Here is a 15,912-nt window from a genome sequence, read left to right as displayed (position 1 = left end):
CAGATTCAAATGTAACAAAAATTTTCAATTTGGGGCTCAGGTTAGCAGAAAACTGCTGTTCTGAGCTGTGCTTTGTGAGGATCAGAAGTAACAAAGTGACTCCAGAGCCTCAGTTAGAAAGAAAAAATAGGGAAACTCCATGCACGAAGTGGGAAATGGAGCAGCAATTCTAGGCAGGGAATAGCTACATGTGCTACAGCACCTGGGGAAAAACATAAGCTGACAGTGTATTTAAAAATACTGCCCAAAATACTTTGTAGGCATTGTTTTCTGTCTCCTATAAAGTGAGGTTTTCCTGCAGATTCTCAGTGTGTTATCTCGGAATCAGGGACTACTGATGCACATTTAACTTCCAGTCAGAACTGCTGCAATTATTTTATTTCCCTTCAGCCACTATTGTTAACACCCTAAATCTCTGCTCTTTTCTCTCACACAGTGTGGTCACACTTTCTCCGGCATTAACTGGCTCCATCAACTCCCACTGTAACAGTCCAACTCCAGGGCAGGCATTTCCATCCAGGAAAACACCCTGCTTATAAAGCTGCCCAACTACAGTTGCTTATATCATGTTCATTTGAGTACCTTAAAGATCTAATAATTACAGGCAGTAACACTAAAGAACAACCCATTGTTTGTCAGAATCAATACAAGGCACATGTTAATAAAGGCTGGGATGGACACGGAATTGCAAACCCCACAGTGCTGCTGCTGTCTTAAAAGGGAACAAGGAGTTGTTGCAGTAAATATTAGCCCTGCTGAGGCAAATTTACTTATTTAGCATTTTCTAGCTTATGAATCTCAGTCTCAAAGCTCTCAGCTTGTGTAACACAGTTTAACCAAGTTTAAAAACTCCCATGTGATGCTAATTATTTATGTTGGTCTTGAGCGTCCTGTGAGTGCCGGCTTTAGGATGAATTTGCTCCTGCAGCCGTGACCCTCCTGCACGTGGCAGGGGCCAAAATCCCTCTCTCCATCCCCAGTGCACACCACAGGTGTTTTGGATTAAAGGAAACAGCTCATCCACAGCCCAGGTTTATATGCGCCTGTCCTGACGCAGCACATGACAGATGTAACTGGGAATAAAGCCTGGAATATTTTTCTAATGCTGACAGTTTCTCACAGATAATTATAAGGAGATCCAAATGTAACAGAGACAAAAATCTAACTGTGATAAAACTGGGAAAACACTTGGAATTTACAAGTGTAGTAAGGGCAGGGCCATAACTGGGTCCAAAGGAAAGTTCTGGATCTGAGTCTGACAGACTGGTGGCAAAGTCCCATCAGTAAAGCCCCCAGTCACAGGAATATTTCCTCCAAGGTTGTGCTGCTTCAAGACTTGTGGGCCAAAACCTGCTCAGAGAGAGCTCAATAAATTTTAGGAGAACTTTGAATGGCTCTCGGTGAATATACCCCTTAGGAATGACCCATGAAGGAATTAAGGAGCTGCAGAGCAGTAATGCACTCTCTATATTGTGCAGTATAAACACCGACCTGAAGTCAAGGTCAAGAACAAAAGTACCTAAACAAGATCCTGATCCCACTGTTGCCCAGGCTGCCCAGTCATCCTGCAAACATTCCTCTGCTTCTGTCCACGCCATCCCAGCCACGCACAGAAATCACTGTCCTGTCCCATGTGACCTTTGCCTATGAGCAAACAGCTGCAAATGTCCCAATTCTACTCTTGAAACTCCTTTTTTTCCATGCTCTGGAAGGCTCCAGCTCACCTGCTGCTCCCTGAGCTGGAAGGAACAAGGATTACGGAGACTTTGGGGTGTCCGTGCCCACCTAACACTTACCTGCTCTCCTGAGACAGAATTCTCCCCACACTCATCCCAGTGTTCAACGGCTCAGTAACACAAGTGAAGTGAGAACAAAAAAATTCCCTGGAACAAACCTTCCATGGCTCAAGCCCCTGTCCTGACACCACTGGATTAATAAGATTTTTTTTCCTATTAACTTATGGAAATAACCCATAAATAACTTCCAAGCCAAGAGAACTCTGGGAGAGCTTTCCTGCCTTGTCCTGCCTCTCCTCCTCTTTCCCACCAGCAGTGCCACCTCTGTTCTCTCAAAATCTACAAGAAGCATCAAAATAGTTCCCAAGGATAAGTGTTTTGGCAAACAGGAGTGTGGGAGCTGAAGAAAAGACAATTCCAGGCAATTCCAATTCTGACTAGGACAGATGGGTCTGTGTATCTGTCCTGACACTGGAGAAGTCCCAATTCTGCCACACCTGAGTTCCATGAGCCAGAGTTGTTCATAGTTCACCTTCTTAATAATGAAGTGGTTCCTTACAAAGTCCAAGGTGTGCAAGAGGAATACCAAACATTTCCTACAGCTCTGGCTTTTGTGGGCTAAATGGAAATGACATTAAGCAATGCAATGGTGACAAGTGTATCACACAACAAATGCAGGAACTGGGAAGCCATTTGCTTTGCTCCAAGTTGGAAAAGCAGGATTTTTTCAGGTGACATCTTCAGGAAACTGAATCCACCAACTTGTTTGGGAAATATTCGGAACGAGTTTCTAGTGATGTGAGAAGGCAAGTGAATCCCACAAGTCCCTGGCTGTGATTCCTAAAGGTTCTCCTCCCCTGGGGGTGTGGGGAGCTTAGTGGGAGCAGTGACCCTGGGGTGAAGTCAGTGTCACTCAGCGGTGCAGGCGGCTGTTAGCAGGGTTACACAGTGCCAGTAGCTGCTACAGGGCTGCTTTCCTCCACTCGAGTTAGTGGGTGAGTCACCTCCACCCCCACCCCCCAGCCAATTAGTGCAGGGTGATAACAAAGGGGCAGGTACTGTACCTGGTGATGGGCAGGTCGAGGCCCCGCTGCAAACTGAGGAAAGGCGGGAGAAACAAACACAAAAGGAAAGGCACAAAGAGTCAGAAACACCACAACAAACCAAAATGTCACACTCTATGCAAAATAAACCCACAGAAAATAAAATAACAACGACACAGTCAAAAGCTTTGCTGCAGGACAGCGACACAAGGACTGAGGTGTCATGATGGACATCGCTACGGGTACTGTGCTGGGAGCTGGGATAAACAGCCAAAGCTGCCCTGGATCCTAAAGGCACTCAGGGATGCAGGCATTCCTTATCCTGCCTGGGAAGAAAACATAAAACCAAAAAAAAACCAACTTAAAACAAGCAGCAGTGGAGATTCTGAAACTGTTCAAGGTGGAGGTCAATGGTTAAAGTAGCTGGGCTGGAGCCATTCCAGGGATTTGGTGGGAGCAGAGGATGGAGACTCATGGCTGGGAAGAGCCAGGGAGGCTCAGGGCCAGTAAGACACCCCTGCGAGGCAAAGAGCTTGCATGTACGTCCCTTGCTACTGCATTTCCAGCTTTATTCCTCCACTGGGATCATAGTAAACCCCTCCTTAACGAGTGGGATTTGTCACCCTCTCTGAAAGCAAAGGATAAGGTTATCCTGGGGAGCTGAACGCATCAGTAGTGGAGCCTGGATGGAGAACAGGAGGTCCTGGTTCCCAGCCCTGAGCTCAGGCTACTGAATCATTTCCCACTCACTTGGGCCACATGCAGAGGAAAATAACCCACACGTAAGGTGCTCAGTTGACATTAAAAGCATTTCCCAATAAAGAACTGATTGTTAAAATAGAAATAAAAATGAATGCAAGAAATAGAAAATATAAATAAAGATGGCAAGGTATCCACTTCCAGAGCTGAGTTAGGTGTTGAAACCCTTAATTCTCAGTGTAATGAGCAGAGGGCCACAATGAGAGCAGAGAATTCCACTGATAGGAACTCCAGTAATTAACTTCAGCGACCACAACTACATCCACAGTGGATTTTGCCCACCATGTGCCTCTGCTGTGATGGCTCAGCACAGCCACCTCTGCTCACTCAGGTGCTCACTGTGGTTTCCTTTCTGCCTCAGAACAGTGATCAAAACTGAATACTAGTTTTTTTTTTTCCATAAGGAAAAGTGGGCCTGGGTTCACTTGCAGCCCTTCCAGCTCCTCTAATGCCGTCAAACATGAAGCAAAGCATAAATATTTACTGCTCCATTTGATCTTCTCCTTGATAAACACTTAAATTGCCTAGATTTAAGGATTTCCAAGAACAACTCTGCTAATCCTGGTGTTTATATATTCCTTCTACCTTCACCTCATGGTGGCACTTGGTGACACTTGGATGAAAGTCATGAAAACCCTCAGAAATGAGTAAATATGGACACATGGACTGTTCCTGGGACAAGAGTTTATAAAGAATGACCTGCACTGGTTCACCAAATAGTTTGTTCACCCTGGAAAATTTTCCCTAAGCCTTACACTGAAGAATAAAAAAGCAAAGCGCAGTCACCTTGTGAAACTAAAAAGCTATGATTTCTATTTTAATGAAACAGAAGGACTCAGAGCCTCTCAGCATCCTCCCGAGGCTCAGGGGGTAGGAGGGCAGTGGCTCTGTGGATGAGGAGAAACAGGCACCTGGATGAGTCTCTGGAGATACAAGCATTTTGAGTACTTATTTTCCCAAAGAATTTCCCCTAAATCAGCTTAAATATCGTGTGTTTGGGAAAAGGGACTAAAGGTACCCTGGAAGGGCTGAGCCTTTCCATGGGGCTACAGCCAAATGAGAATGCTGGGATGCAGAAACCTTGTGCTGGTTCACTTCAGGGCCAAGGAACCTCTCTCAACCCTGCTGCACGGAGAAGATTTGTTCTCACTGCGCCTAAAACAAGAACTGGAAGTTTGTATCTGAAGAAAGTGAAGTTCATTCCATGGTGGAAAGTAATGTGTGTTACAAGAAATAAAATTAAATCTCAAAGTCAGTGAAAAATGCCCTCATCTGTTTTGCACTGGTCACCACTGGCTCTTGATTTTAAACTTTTTTTTAAAAGAATTCTGTTTAACAGGAATTATCCCTGTTAACAGCTGTAAGCAACAGAACAAACTGTAGTCACTGCTGGCTTAAAATAGACACTTTGGGTTATTTTATTCTCTGTTTGATGAAGACAGTAGATAGAAAAACCTAATGAATCCTGGGTCAACCTTCCTGCTCCATCCCCCCCACTCCCTACAGTCCTGCCCACTGCTCCATGGAGAAAGAATGTTCTCTCCCTGCAGATGTTGGGATGGCACACCTCACCCCTCCTGGATTGCTCCCGCACACCTTTTTTTGGCAGAAGTCCTAAAATTGGACAGTTTGTGTTGTGCTTGGCGCTGGCATGGCCAAGGGCTAATGGGGAATTTTCAGCAGTGCTGGAGGACCCGGATTTTGTTTTCCTTCCCCAGCTGGAGCTTTGCAATTCCCGCTATGGGAGCAATGCTAACGGGGAGCAAACATGAAGCCGACTGGATTGCAAAGGCAGCTGTCCTGGGAGGAACAGAAAAGCCTGAGCTCTGCACTTCCAATGGCCCTTGGATGCAGAACAGGATGGAGGAAGCTCCGACTCGAGGGAGGGGTTGGATCAGTCCCATCTGCCCAAGTCAGCCGTGCCAGAGCACGAGGGAAACCCAGGGATGGCAAAGCCACCCCGCCACCCTCCTCACCCTCCCCTCACCACCAAATGGGACGGTTAAAAAATAAACTAGGAAAAAATGATGATAAAATTACAAATAAATAAATCAAGCAAAGAACCAAATGCAGGAGTAGCTCAGGCCTGGGCTAGTCTTGCATTTGCTTTGCTTTGGGGTGGGAGGTGGAATGAGATGTGATGGGTGGGAGCAGCTTTTAGTCATGGGATGAGATGGGCACCAGCAGAGCACACAGCAAAACCTGCACACAGGAGAGCTCAGAACAATACAAATAAGGTTGACAGGTGCAGATAAATTCCCTTGGGATCTCCTCAGTTACGCCGCCAAAACCCTATAAAATTTGACATTTACTGGCCAAATTTCCTGCAGATCCTCTCTCTGCTGAGTAACAAAGCCCAAAGGGCTTGGGTCTCTGTCCTACCCCAGGTCAGACCCCCCAGCTGTAATTCAGCTTTGGGCCCTTGTGGCATCACCTCACCTGGTAGAGGCTGCCACGGCAGCTCGTGTTTTCAGCAAAGAAGCAAAATCAGTGCATTTCTGTAGCCAACAAAAAAGGATGTGATAAAAAAAAATTATATATAATAAAGAAAGGAAGAAGAAATAAAAACAGTGCCATGGGCACAATTGCCTGCAAGAAGGAGTACAGTTTGTTATATTGCTTACAATGCAGTATTTTATCCAGCCTCTTCCAGCCAGGGACCTGTAAACCGGACTCTGTTCCAAAACCTTCCTCCTCTTCCAGTTTTCTGTGCAATGTACTGGCACTGTTCTGCTGGGCTGTCAAAAAAACTGGTTTAGAGATGCAGCTCTTCAGTCAAGTTTTTGCTCCAGTTCTAACCATACCAGCTTAGTTGTGCTTTGTAACAATTAAAGAGAAAGATGATTATACTTACTGAGGAAAGAGTTTTACCAGCAGTGTCCTGCATTACTGATGAGAATGGGGCACTAAGGACAAATTCCCAGCTGCCACATCAAAGAGCTTCAAAGTCAACATCACCTGGCTCATTCATCAGCAGAGGTTAAAGGGGCCTCAGAACAAACCCTGGCATGTCCTGAAGGGGAAATCTCTAGAGCTGGGCAAGTGCCCCAGTGATGTTGCAGATTTGGGGATTCTTGCCCTGGGTCTATCTGTATTTGTACCTGTTTTGTGGACAAACTCCTCTGTCTCAGAGGCTTTCAGTTTGCTTCAGGAGCATTCACCTTACTCTAGAAAGAGAAGAGTGCTGGGAAGGCACCAGGGGGTTATGGGCAACCTGAAGGTGTCCTGACACAGAAGGGCAGGAAGTGCAGGATTGCTGCTCCCTCAGCTGACGGAGCCCTGAGATGTGGTCATGGGATGCCACCATGCCTACAGAAGCTGGGCAAAGCCTCTGATGCCCTAAGAGGGTCTTCTAGCATCATGTGGAGCTGTGCTACAAGCAGAGAATCCCCAGATTCCTGGTTTGGGGAACTGAAGTCCTACAACAGCAGAGTGGTATCACAGCAAACACCCACCCCCAAAAAACAGACTGTGAACGATGATCAAACCTGAAGCTGGATGAAAAAGGGGCTCAGCACAAAGAGATCTGAGTACACAGAAGCTCTAGGTTACATGTGAGCACCTCCAGGGTTAGAACTCATCGGTGGCACTGATTTGGGAGCAAAGCCCAGAGACCACTGGAAACCAAGTGCTGCTGCAGAGAACTGCTTGTGTTTGGTCTATCCTTGTATAAAACACATCCTTAAAGAAAAAAATAAAAAGAAAAAAAGAAGAAGAAAAGAGAAAGATTCTGGCAATGAACCTGAACTCTATAATGAAGTGAACCTGAAAGCAACTAGGCTAAAAATAAATGGTGTTATTTGAAGGTAGATGAGAATCCCTCCACCGCTTCTTTGGGAACTTTAGAAGGAGAATTATCCTACCAGGATAGTATCTGAAAAATTCAGTCAAGGTTTGCCATTCGGGATGTGCTTCCAGGTCAGTAAAATGGGCTTTCCAGAGAACCAGCCAGGTGCTACAGACACACACAGATAGAAACACACGACCGAGGAGGGAAGAACAGGAGATGAGGTCAGCGTGAGCTCCTTACCGGCGAGCGGGTCTGAGGCTGCGTGTTCATTGTTTGAGGGGCTTGAGGGTACACCAACGTGGTTGGAGCTGCATTCTGTCCTGAGGGATAAGGAGCCTGCCAGGGAACAAGAAAAGCAAGTGAGTGGATCCAATGATTCATCCCAAAAACCAGGAACAGAACACATTATCAGCTGGAGTGACTGACATAGAGATCAAGATGAAAAGATCGCAACGGAGAAACCGTCTCTGTCAAGGACCAATTCATCAACACTGCCTCTCAGGGCAGCAGCTTGTAGCTCAACTAGTAGCTTCACTAGTAAGTAACAGCTGCATTACTCATTATTAGTCAGAATTTACTACTATTTTGTAAGCCAGAGTTTGCTACTATATACCACCTGAACTCCCCAAGTGCTGCAGTGGAAAACAACCCACGAGACACATGACCCCAACACAGTGTGTCCTGTGTGTCCAAAGGCCTGGCCATCTGTTTCCAAAAGCCTCCTCTGAACCAGCTTCCAAGGAAAGCCAGAACTGTAGACAATGTCAATAAATCCCTCAAAATCATTCAAACAGCAAGAAACAACCTTGAGTGTGTTTAACAGCAGCTGCTGCTGCATTAAAGCATTTCCAATGCAATGGAACAGCCCAAAATCATCCCAGATGGAAGGCAGGCCATGGCTACAGGCTCTGCACATTTTTCCTACTTCCAGCCCTTTCCATGGCCTATAACAATTTATCCCACCAGATGCTCTCCCCAAGTGTTATTTGCCCAAAGTAACAATAAACTGGAGCTCTGAAACTCTGCTGATGACGCATTTTAACAAGACATTTAGAAATAACTTTTCAGAGTGCCTCTTTCCTCATTCTTTTTGTACAAAAACATTATCATTTACATCATTATTTTTTGAAATAGTTTATTATTGTAATGGCACAAAAAACAGCCACCAGCCTGCAACAGCCTTTGCTCTCAAGAATCATAGAATCATGGAATTGGTAATGTTGGAAAAGCTCCCTAAGATCTTCAAGTCCAACTGCTCCCCACCACTGGCAAGGTCACCACTAAACCATGTCCCCAGGTCCCACAGCTACACATCTTTTAAACCCCCCAGGGATGGGGACTCCACCAGTGTCCTGAGCAGTCTGTGCCAGGACTGGATAACCCTCTCCATGATGGAATTTTTCCCAATATCTAACCTAACTTTGAGGCTGCTCCTTTTCCTCCTGTCCCTGTTCCCTGGGAGCAGAGCCCAACCCCCCCCCCGGCTGTCCCCTCCTGTCAGGAGTTGTGCAGAGCCACAAGGTCCCCCTGAGCCTCCTTCTCTCCAGCCTGAGCCCTCCCAGCTCCCTCAGCCTCTTGTGCTGCTCCAGCCCCTTCCCAGCTCTGGACATGCTCCAGCCCCTCAGTGTCCTTCTTGTCCTGAGGAACCCAGAACTGCCCCAGGACTGGAGATGCCCCAGAAGTGCCAGCACACAGGTACAGTTTGGATTGTCTTTTTTATCTGCTTTTTCAGCCCCTGGACTAATCACCTTTAAAGTGCAACACAAGGTAGATGAATATATAGTTTGGAAACAATTCCATCAGGAATTCCCTGGCCTCAGGAAAAGAAAAAAAAAAAGAAAAAAGAAGGAAAAAATACAACAAATACAACAAATACAACAAATACAACAAATACCCCTCCCCAAAACATGGTAGAGGGGATGAGGGGAACGAGCACAGCCCAAAAATAGCCCCATCCCAAAACCCAACTACTGAAAAACCGTCTATTCCTACTCTGGGATCACACTGGAATTGCTTTTTAAAGAGCAAAACTTACACATGACTCCACAGATATGTGAGGATACTGTTCCTACCACACAGCTTAACCAGGCAGGACCTTCTGTGAGCTTCTGCCTCTTTTTACAGCTTTTTGGGTAAAACTGACAGTAAAATTTGTGTCTCCAAATACATCACTAGATCTTTACTGTGATCCAGGACACCAAACACACTGGGCAGGGTATTTAGCTGTACAATGTTGTTCTGGAGGAGTTTATACTGATACAGCAGCACAGCCTCTGGTTCAAGAGCAATTAAATGTTTTGCTCAGCTCCTGATGGCAGCAGCATCCTCTGAGGGGTGGGCAGGGCAGGTTTGCCCTGTCCCTCCTCTCCAGTAACTCACTGATCCAATCCACTCCAGCCAACCCTTCCCTCCCTTTTCACCACTGCCAAAACCTAATTAATGTAAACAGCTAAATGGAAAGAAGCCTTCTAATTTTTTTGAGATGTCAGAAGCAACATCAACTCTCTTCCCCTTTTACTTGATGAGTGATTCTGCTGGAGCTGGTGGTGTCAGTGTCAATCCAGAGTGAATAACCTAAAGCTAAGGAGAAGTGGGGAAACTTTTCATCCACAACCTGGAGAACCCATCCTGCCTCTGTAGTATCCTGCTGCTGACTTTCTGCATCTGGGATCTCTGCCCAGTGTGAGATTAAAGCTTCTTCCACAGGTCCAGATACTGCTGTTCATACCACGGAATCATAGAAGGGTCTGGGTGGAAGGGACTTTAATCATCCTCATCCAGTGCCACCCCAGCTACGGCAGGGACACCTTCCACTGTCCCAGGCTGCTCCCAGCCCCTTCCAGCCTGTCCTTGGACACTTCCAGGGATCCAGGGGCAGCCACAGCTTCTCTGGGCACCCTGTGCCAGGGCTTCTCCAACCTCACAGGGAAGGATTTCCTCCTAATATCCAATTAGACCTCGTCTCTTTTAGTTTAAGGCCATTCTCCCTTGTATCTCTCCCACCAGCCAACAGTGAGCAGACAGAATAGGTGATTGTGTTGGGAAATATTATAAATAAATAATACCAATAAATGCACCACCAGTTGATCACTGCCTCCTTGTGCCTCCAGCTCCACATCTCAGGAGATGAGACCTCATCCCAAACTGCTGTTCCCACAGCACCTCATCAACAAGAGAAGAAAGCATCTGCTATTCCTCCCCATCTTCAGGCTCATGATAACATTTTCTTCAGGCTTAAACTGCATGTGACAGAGCAGAGCTCTGATATGACTCCCAAAGGGTAAGTCAGATACCTGATGCTGCCACAAAGTCAGTACCCACCTCCAAAACAGCCCCCATTTTCTTTTCGTCACCCAAGCCAAAGGAAATGTGAGAGAAAGGGAGCACAGCTATCACTAAGTCTAAAAATCCTCTGAGTTTTAGCAGCAAAACTATAAAATGGGTATTTGGAAGCACAGTGCCAAAGACACTTCACTGGTGAAACATCATTTGTGACGCTGTGACACAATCCAGGGTTAAACTGCTTTAGTATTTAAAGCCTACCAGAATGAGCACAGCATTAAGTTGTAAACAAAGAAAAAAGCACATAAAGGCTTAACTAGAAGCCACAGAAGGATTTATATTAACGTGTCATCAACCAAGGCAGTTTTGGACAGATGACCCCTGTGGGTGGTGAGGTCAAAAGTAAGAAACAAGTGCAATACAAATCCCACTGAAGACCACAAGCATCACCTAAATAAGCATGTTTTACAACTATTGCACAACAACAAATACTTCTGCTCCACATGATTCCAACCAGAAGGACTCTGCCTTAACTGGTATTTGTGTTAGAACTATCACAGAGAGAAGAAAAGGGAGGGAAAAGTGGTTTGTAAATTTCTGGAGGTATCAACTTCACATAGGCTGTGGGACCCTAAATAAACTATCAAAGATCCAACAGAATAAATCAGAGCACTCTGCTGCTTTTCATACACATCAGCTGATTAAAGCACTGCATCTATTCATCTGTCAAAGGCCTTTTTCCTGTGCCAAGCAGCTAAATGGGTACAGAAAGTGATGTGGTCACGTGCAGCCACACAGGGCTCCATGCACTGGTGCTGGAACGCTGGAGTGAGGGAATGAAGAGATCAGCAAGAAAATGCTCCAAAAATCCCCTCAGTAAACCCTCACGAAGGGCAAGGCAGGGAAGCAAGTACTGCTCTGCAGACAAATGTTGGTTCTGAAGCATTTAAAGGCTGGATTGAATCCCTGAAGTTCAAACAACTGCTGGAAGAGGAGAGAGTGCTGCTGAGCTGCTCCACTTTGAGACAGAGCAATTTGCTTCCCTTAAAGCTCCCACCTTCCTGATTTTATACTTAGCTGTGGCTGTTCAGGGAGGAAGGTGATAATAGCTGAGTGTTTATGTATTCCCACAACTTGCTGGGGAAACCCTTTCTCTGGGCTGTTTCCACCTCAAGCTGCTGCCTGTGCTAAGCAAGGAAAAATAATCACTATCAACAAAACAACTGAAAAAGGTTATTCTTAGCTCAGGCCCCAAGCTGGTTCATAAACACTGAGCCTGCAGCGTAATATGACTCCCTTGAGACTGCCTGCCCTAGGAATAAACAGGCAAAGTACACACAGCAGGCTCAAAAGAGCTGAGTCACCCAGCTCTGCCTCTGGAAACATTTTTGGGAACAAAACTCTTCCAGCTCCAGGCAGAAAGGTGTCACTTGCTGAATGCTGTGGTTGGTTGGCTGGGAAGGGGTTAATCCCTATGGCTGATTCCCAAATCCTCTCTGAACTTAGGGAAGAGGTTGCTGGGTCTATATTTACTAAAGTTACACAGGAGGAGGAGAACTGGACTTGCAGCTCCAGCACATGACTGTGACTCAGGAGCTTCGCTGCTGCTCCCAGCGCTCGCGTGACCTTCAAGAGGGAACCTTTGTATTCCCAGTCACCTCCCAGTCCCAAGCCTTTGTATTCCCAGTCACCTCCCAGTCCCAAACCTTCACATTTCTCAGTCACTTCCCAGCCCTACTGGCACAGCCCTGGCTCCAGCTCCTCCTGTACATCAGCACACAGCTTAAATCTCTTGGGAAGACTGTAACAGAGTAAGCAAAACACATTAGAACAACACAGCGTTTGCTGGGGCCACGGGCAGCCCCCGGTGCTCCCACAGCAGCCCCAAAGGGCTTTTTTTACATGACCACAGACCACAACGTGGTGCTGCAGGGGAATAAAAACTACAGTCCCTTGCCCAGGTGATTTTATATCTTGTTATATCTCATGTATCACTGCACTACTGATGGAGGGCACCCAGCTAAAAACTCACCTAAGTGCCATCACAAACATTTTCAAAAATATCTTGCTATTATTTAATGTCAAGACATAAAATACCAAAAATATGCACTGTCTGGAAACAGGATAAAACTGTTATGAGATCCATCTCTTTCCCCAAGCAACACAACACCCCCAGCCCATGCCTGTTTCTCCTGTACTACAGGGATTTCTGCATAAAACCTGTGCTGGTCTGATCCTGAGCCATTCCCTGACCTGGTCAAATGCTAATTATCAATTCAAAGCCCCCAGCTGGCCACTCAGAGGCACAATGAGTGTTCTTTATACTGGGCCTTATACGGGTCCTGTCCCTAGATTTATGAATTCTTACTCACACAAACCCCTAAGACCAAAGGCAGCTGCCCCTGGAGGAAGGTACATGATGAGGAGGTCATTGCACTGGAGTCTCCTTCTAAACCCTGTTTTTAACAACCAGGTTTGGTTTTCATTCCAGCTGCTGAACGATTTTTCTTGAGGAAAACCACAAAGGGAGCACGGGACTGGCTGTGTTGATGCACCAGCCCTTGAGGCTGCTTTTGCAGAGTTTTCTCCTGGGTCACCAGCCCAGACAGCAGGAATTTGGCCTCAGATGCAGGTGAAGAAATCCCCCACAGCAGCAGAACCCATCACTTTGCTCACAAGTGTGGAGTGATGGTGACAGCAAGGATGTGGCTTTTAATTGTGAATCATCATTTCTTTGTGGAACTGGATTGGCTCTGCCCTCCCACAGCCCCAAATCCAATCACTGTGACAACTCAATCACTGCAATCCAAACAACTGCAACCCTCCAATGAAGGAAATCTCTGGGCATTCAGCCCTGGGAAAGTAAGAGGATTATAATTTAAACCCTGTATCTTCATTTCTCCCTAATGAACTCCCCACAGGTAGCACAGGCTGGAACCGCAGCTCCTCAGGCACACCCAGCACCCTGATTTCCCCCAAGCTTTGGTTTCTGCATGCCCTGGATTTTGAGGAGTTGCATCAGCACAAACTTAGTGCTGGGGGAAGAGGCTTCCCTGGCCTCCCAACAGGCAGCTGCTCCTGTTCCTGTGACAATGCACAAAACTTCTGAAGACTGAAGGTTACAGCGAGATTTTACTTTTTATCTGATGTGAAAAGCTGTGTTATTGAAGGCAGAGAGAACAGCCTCAGCCAGAGCATCCCAGAAGAGCCCAGGATCTCCTCCTCCACAGACACTTGGCCAATGAAAGGCTCCTCTTCCATCCAGATGCTGCCTTAGGAACATCAGCTGCATCCAGGGAAAGGCTCAAGAAAGTTCCTGCTCTCCCAGTCTCCTTTACCACACTCCCAGGGGCTGCAGCAGAGATCACTGAACAGCTTTTGACATAAAATCAGTATGAAGGGACAAAATTAACCACTTTGTAACTATGTCGATGAGTTCTAGAGATGCCCAGGATCAGCCTCAGGCACCTCCTGTGGTGCATCTCACCACAGACAGGGCATTGCTTGCTCCTGCACCTCTTCTAGACACATCTCAATGTCACCATTATTTTGGCAACTACATAATTCAAGCTTACCTCACTTTTTTTTCCTACCTGGTGTGCTCTGCACTCAGCAGAACAGGCTTGGAAGCTGCTGGCAGGAAAAACTGCAAGAGTATCTGTAACATATAGATCCACCTCATCTGCAAATATTACAGATGATGGTAGACAAACCCAAATTATTAAGTTTATTCATTTCAGCCTTTTTAATACAGCACCTCCTCAAATAATGCATAAAGCATATTCTCTCACTATTCCTGTGAATTATTCCAGCTTTAAAAATAGCACAACAAATGATTAAACCACTAAACAAGGACAATTCACCTCTAAATGCTCCCAGTTTGCCTTTCATTATTACAATGATATTTCAACGATCATCACACACACTCTCAGACTCCTCTGCTTGAACACAAGTCCCCATGCACAGCTACGTGTTCAAATATGCAAGTTTTAGGTACCTATCACACCAGGGATGCCACACTTTTTAAGCAGCTCATTTGCAAATTATCCAGAATCATGGAAATCAGCTCATCCTCACCAGGGCAATGCTATAAAACAAAAATATGCAGTAGTTCTACTCTGCTGCCTCTCTAAGCCAGGGCTGTTCTCATACAGAGTGCATCATGACCTGAGAAAACTATTTCCCTGCATATATTGCATATATTCTAGGTATATAATACCTGCAATATTCAAAGTCCCATTAAAGTCAGAGACAGGAGGAGTAGAGCTCTTCTCTGACACCAAACAAACTGTGCAGATGAAGAGCTTCCACGTAAAAAACCGAATTAATGCAACTCCAGTGCAGACACTCTGCTCCTGATGGAGGGTCTGCGATTGCACCAGGGTGGGACATGGTGCAAATCTCTGCACATCACATTTACTGGGAAGTTTTGAGGTTTGGATTTGGGTGGAGGCACATAATAAACAGGAACTGTGACTGTTCAGTGAGTTTATTTAGCTATTTCCTCAAAATGCCAGGACTCGGCTCCAGGTGTTTTGCCTCATTTTAGGAGTTTAACAAACTACAGACACGTAGAAGATGAAGAGAAGAAGCATCCTCACTGCCCTTCTCCTGACATGTGCACTGGTTTATTCCCACTTTTTCCATAAACCCAGCCTTCAGGGAATTCCTCTTGTTGGTAAATATTAAGATTTTAGTGGAAGGTGTCCCTGCCCATGGAAGGGGGTGGAACAAGTTGAGCTTTAAGGTCCCTCCCAACTGAAACCAGTCTGGGATTTTGTGATTAAACTCAGCCTTTAAAAGGATACAAATATGCTGACCCAGGAGGAATGAACTCCTCTTCCCCTTTTTCCTCTGCAGCAGTTTGTCTTGGGATACATCACCTGTGTCATTATCTGCACACCCAAATTTGTAACAATCTTTTTTATGGCTTTACATGTTTTCACCTCACACATCTGAGAGGGCAAAGCAGCATGGCACAGGGAAACTGAGTCCCAAGTAACATCCACAGAGCTACAGGCACTTCAACATGGGTAGTGAGATTGTCCCCAAGGGAAGATGCTGAAGGAACATGGTCTGCTGTTCCCTGGACAAGGACTGTTTGTGCCAGGGACCACGGAGACACAAAATGCACATTCTTGACCTGCTGGCGTGAGTCCTGAGGAGATGCTCCAGGGCTGGAGCCCCTCTGCTCTGGAGCCAGGCTGGGGGAGCTAGGGGTGTTCACCCAGAGAAGGCTCCAGGGAGAGCTCAGAGCCCCTTCCAGTGCCAAAAGGGGCTCCAGGAAAACTGGAGAGGCACT

At 46.1% G+C, this 15,912-nt stretch overlaps 1 protein-coding gene across 10 annotated transcripts in view; it reads right to left on the bottom strand.

The window, feature by feature from the left end:
* The window catches only part of EIF4G3 (eukaryotic translation initiation factor 4 gamma 3), a 142,745-nt gene that overhangs the window by 65,478 nt on the left and 61,355 nt on the right, over window positions 1–15,912 (bottom strand). For 8 of the 10 annotated variants that reach the window (XR_010082838.1, XM_063417465.1, XM_063417470.1 and 5 more), the window contains 2 exons: window positions 7,569–7,664; window positions 2,801–2,833 (listed from right to left, as the gene is read on the bottom strand). Coding sequence is in view for 9 of the 10 variants with exons in the window: in XM_063417465.1 (XP_063273535.1) it covers window positions 2,801–2,833; window positions 7,569–7,664 (129 nt within the window). In the remaining variant the exon portion in view is untranslated. The remainder of the gene's footprint in view (window positions 1–2,800; window positions 2,834–7,568; window positions 7,665–15,912) is intronic. The other 2 variants (XM_063417469.1, XM_063417472.1) reach the window with 1 other exon arrangement.

Source organism: Prinia subflava, chromosome 21 (assembly GCF_021018805.1).
Source record: "Prinia subflava isolate CZ2003 ecotype Zambia chromosome 21, Cam_Psub_1.2, whole genome shotgun sequence".
NCBI classification, from domain to species: Eukaryota; Metazoa; Chordata; class Aves; order Passeriformes; family Cisticolidae; genus Prinia; species Prinia subflava.
Note: the sequence above shows the minus strand (reverse complement) of the source record. Positions and strands in the feature narration are given on the sequence as shown.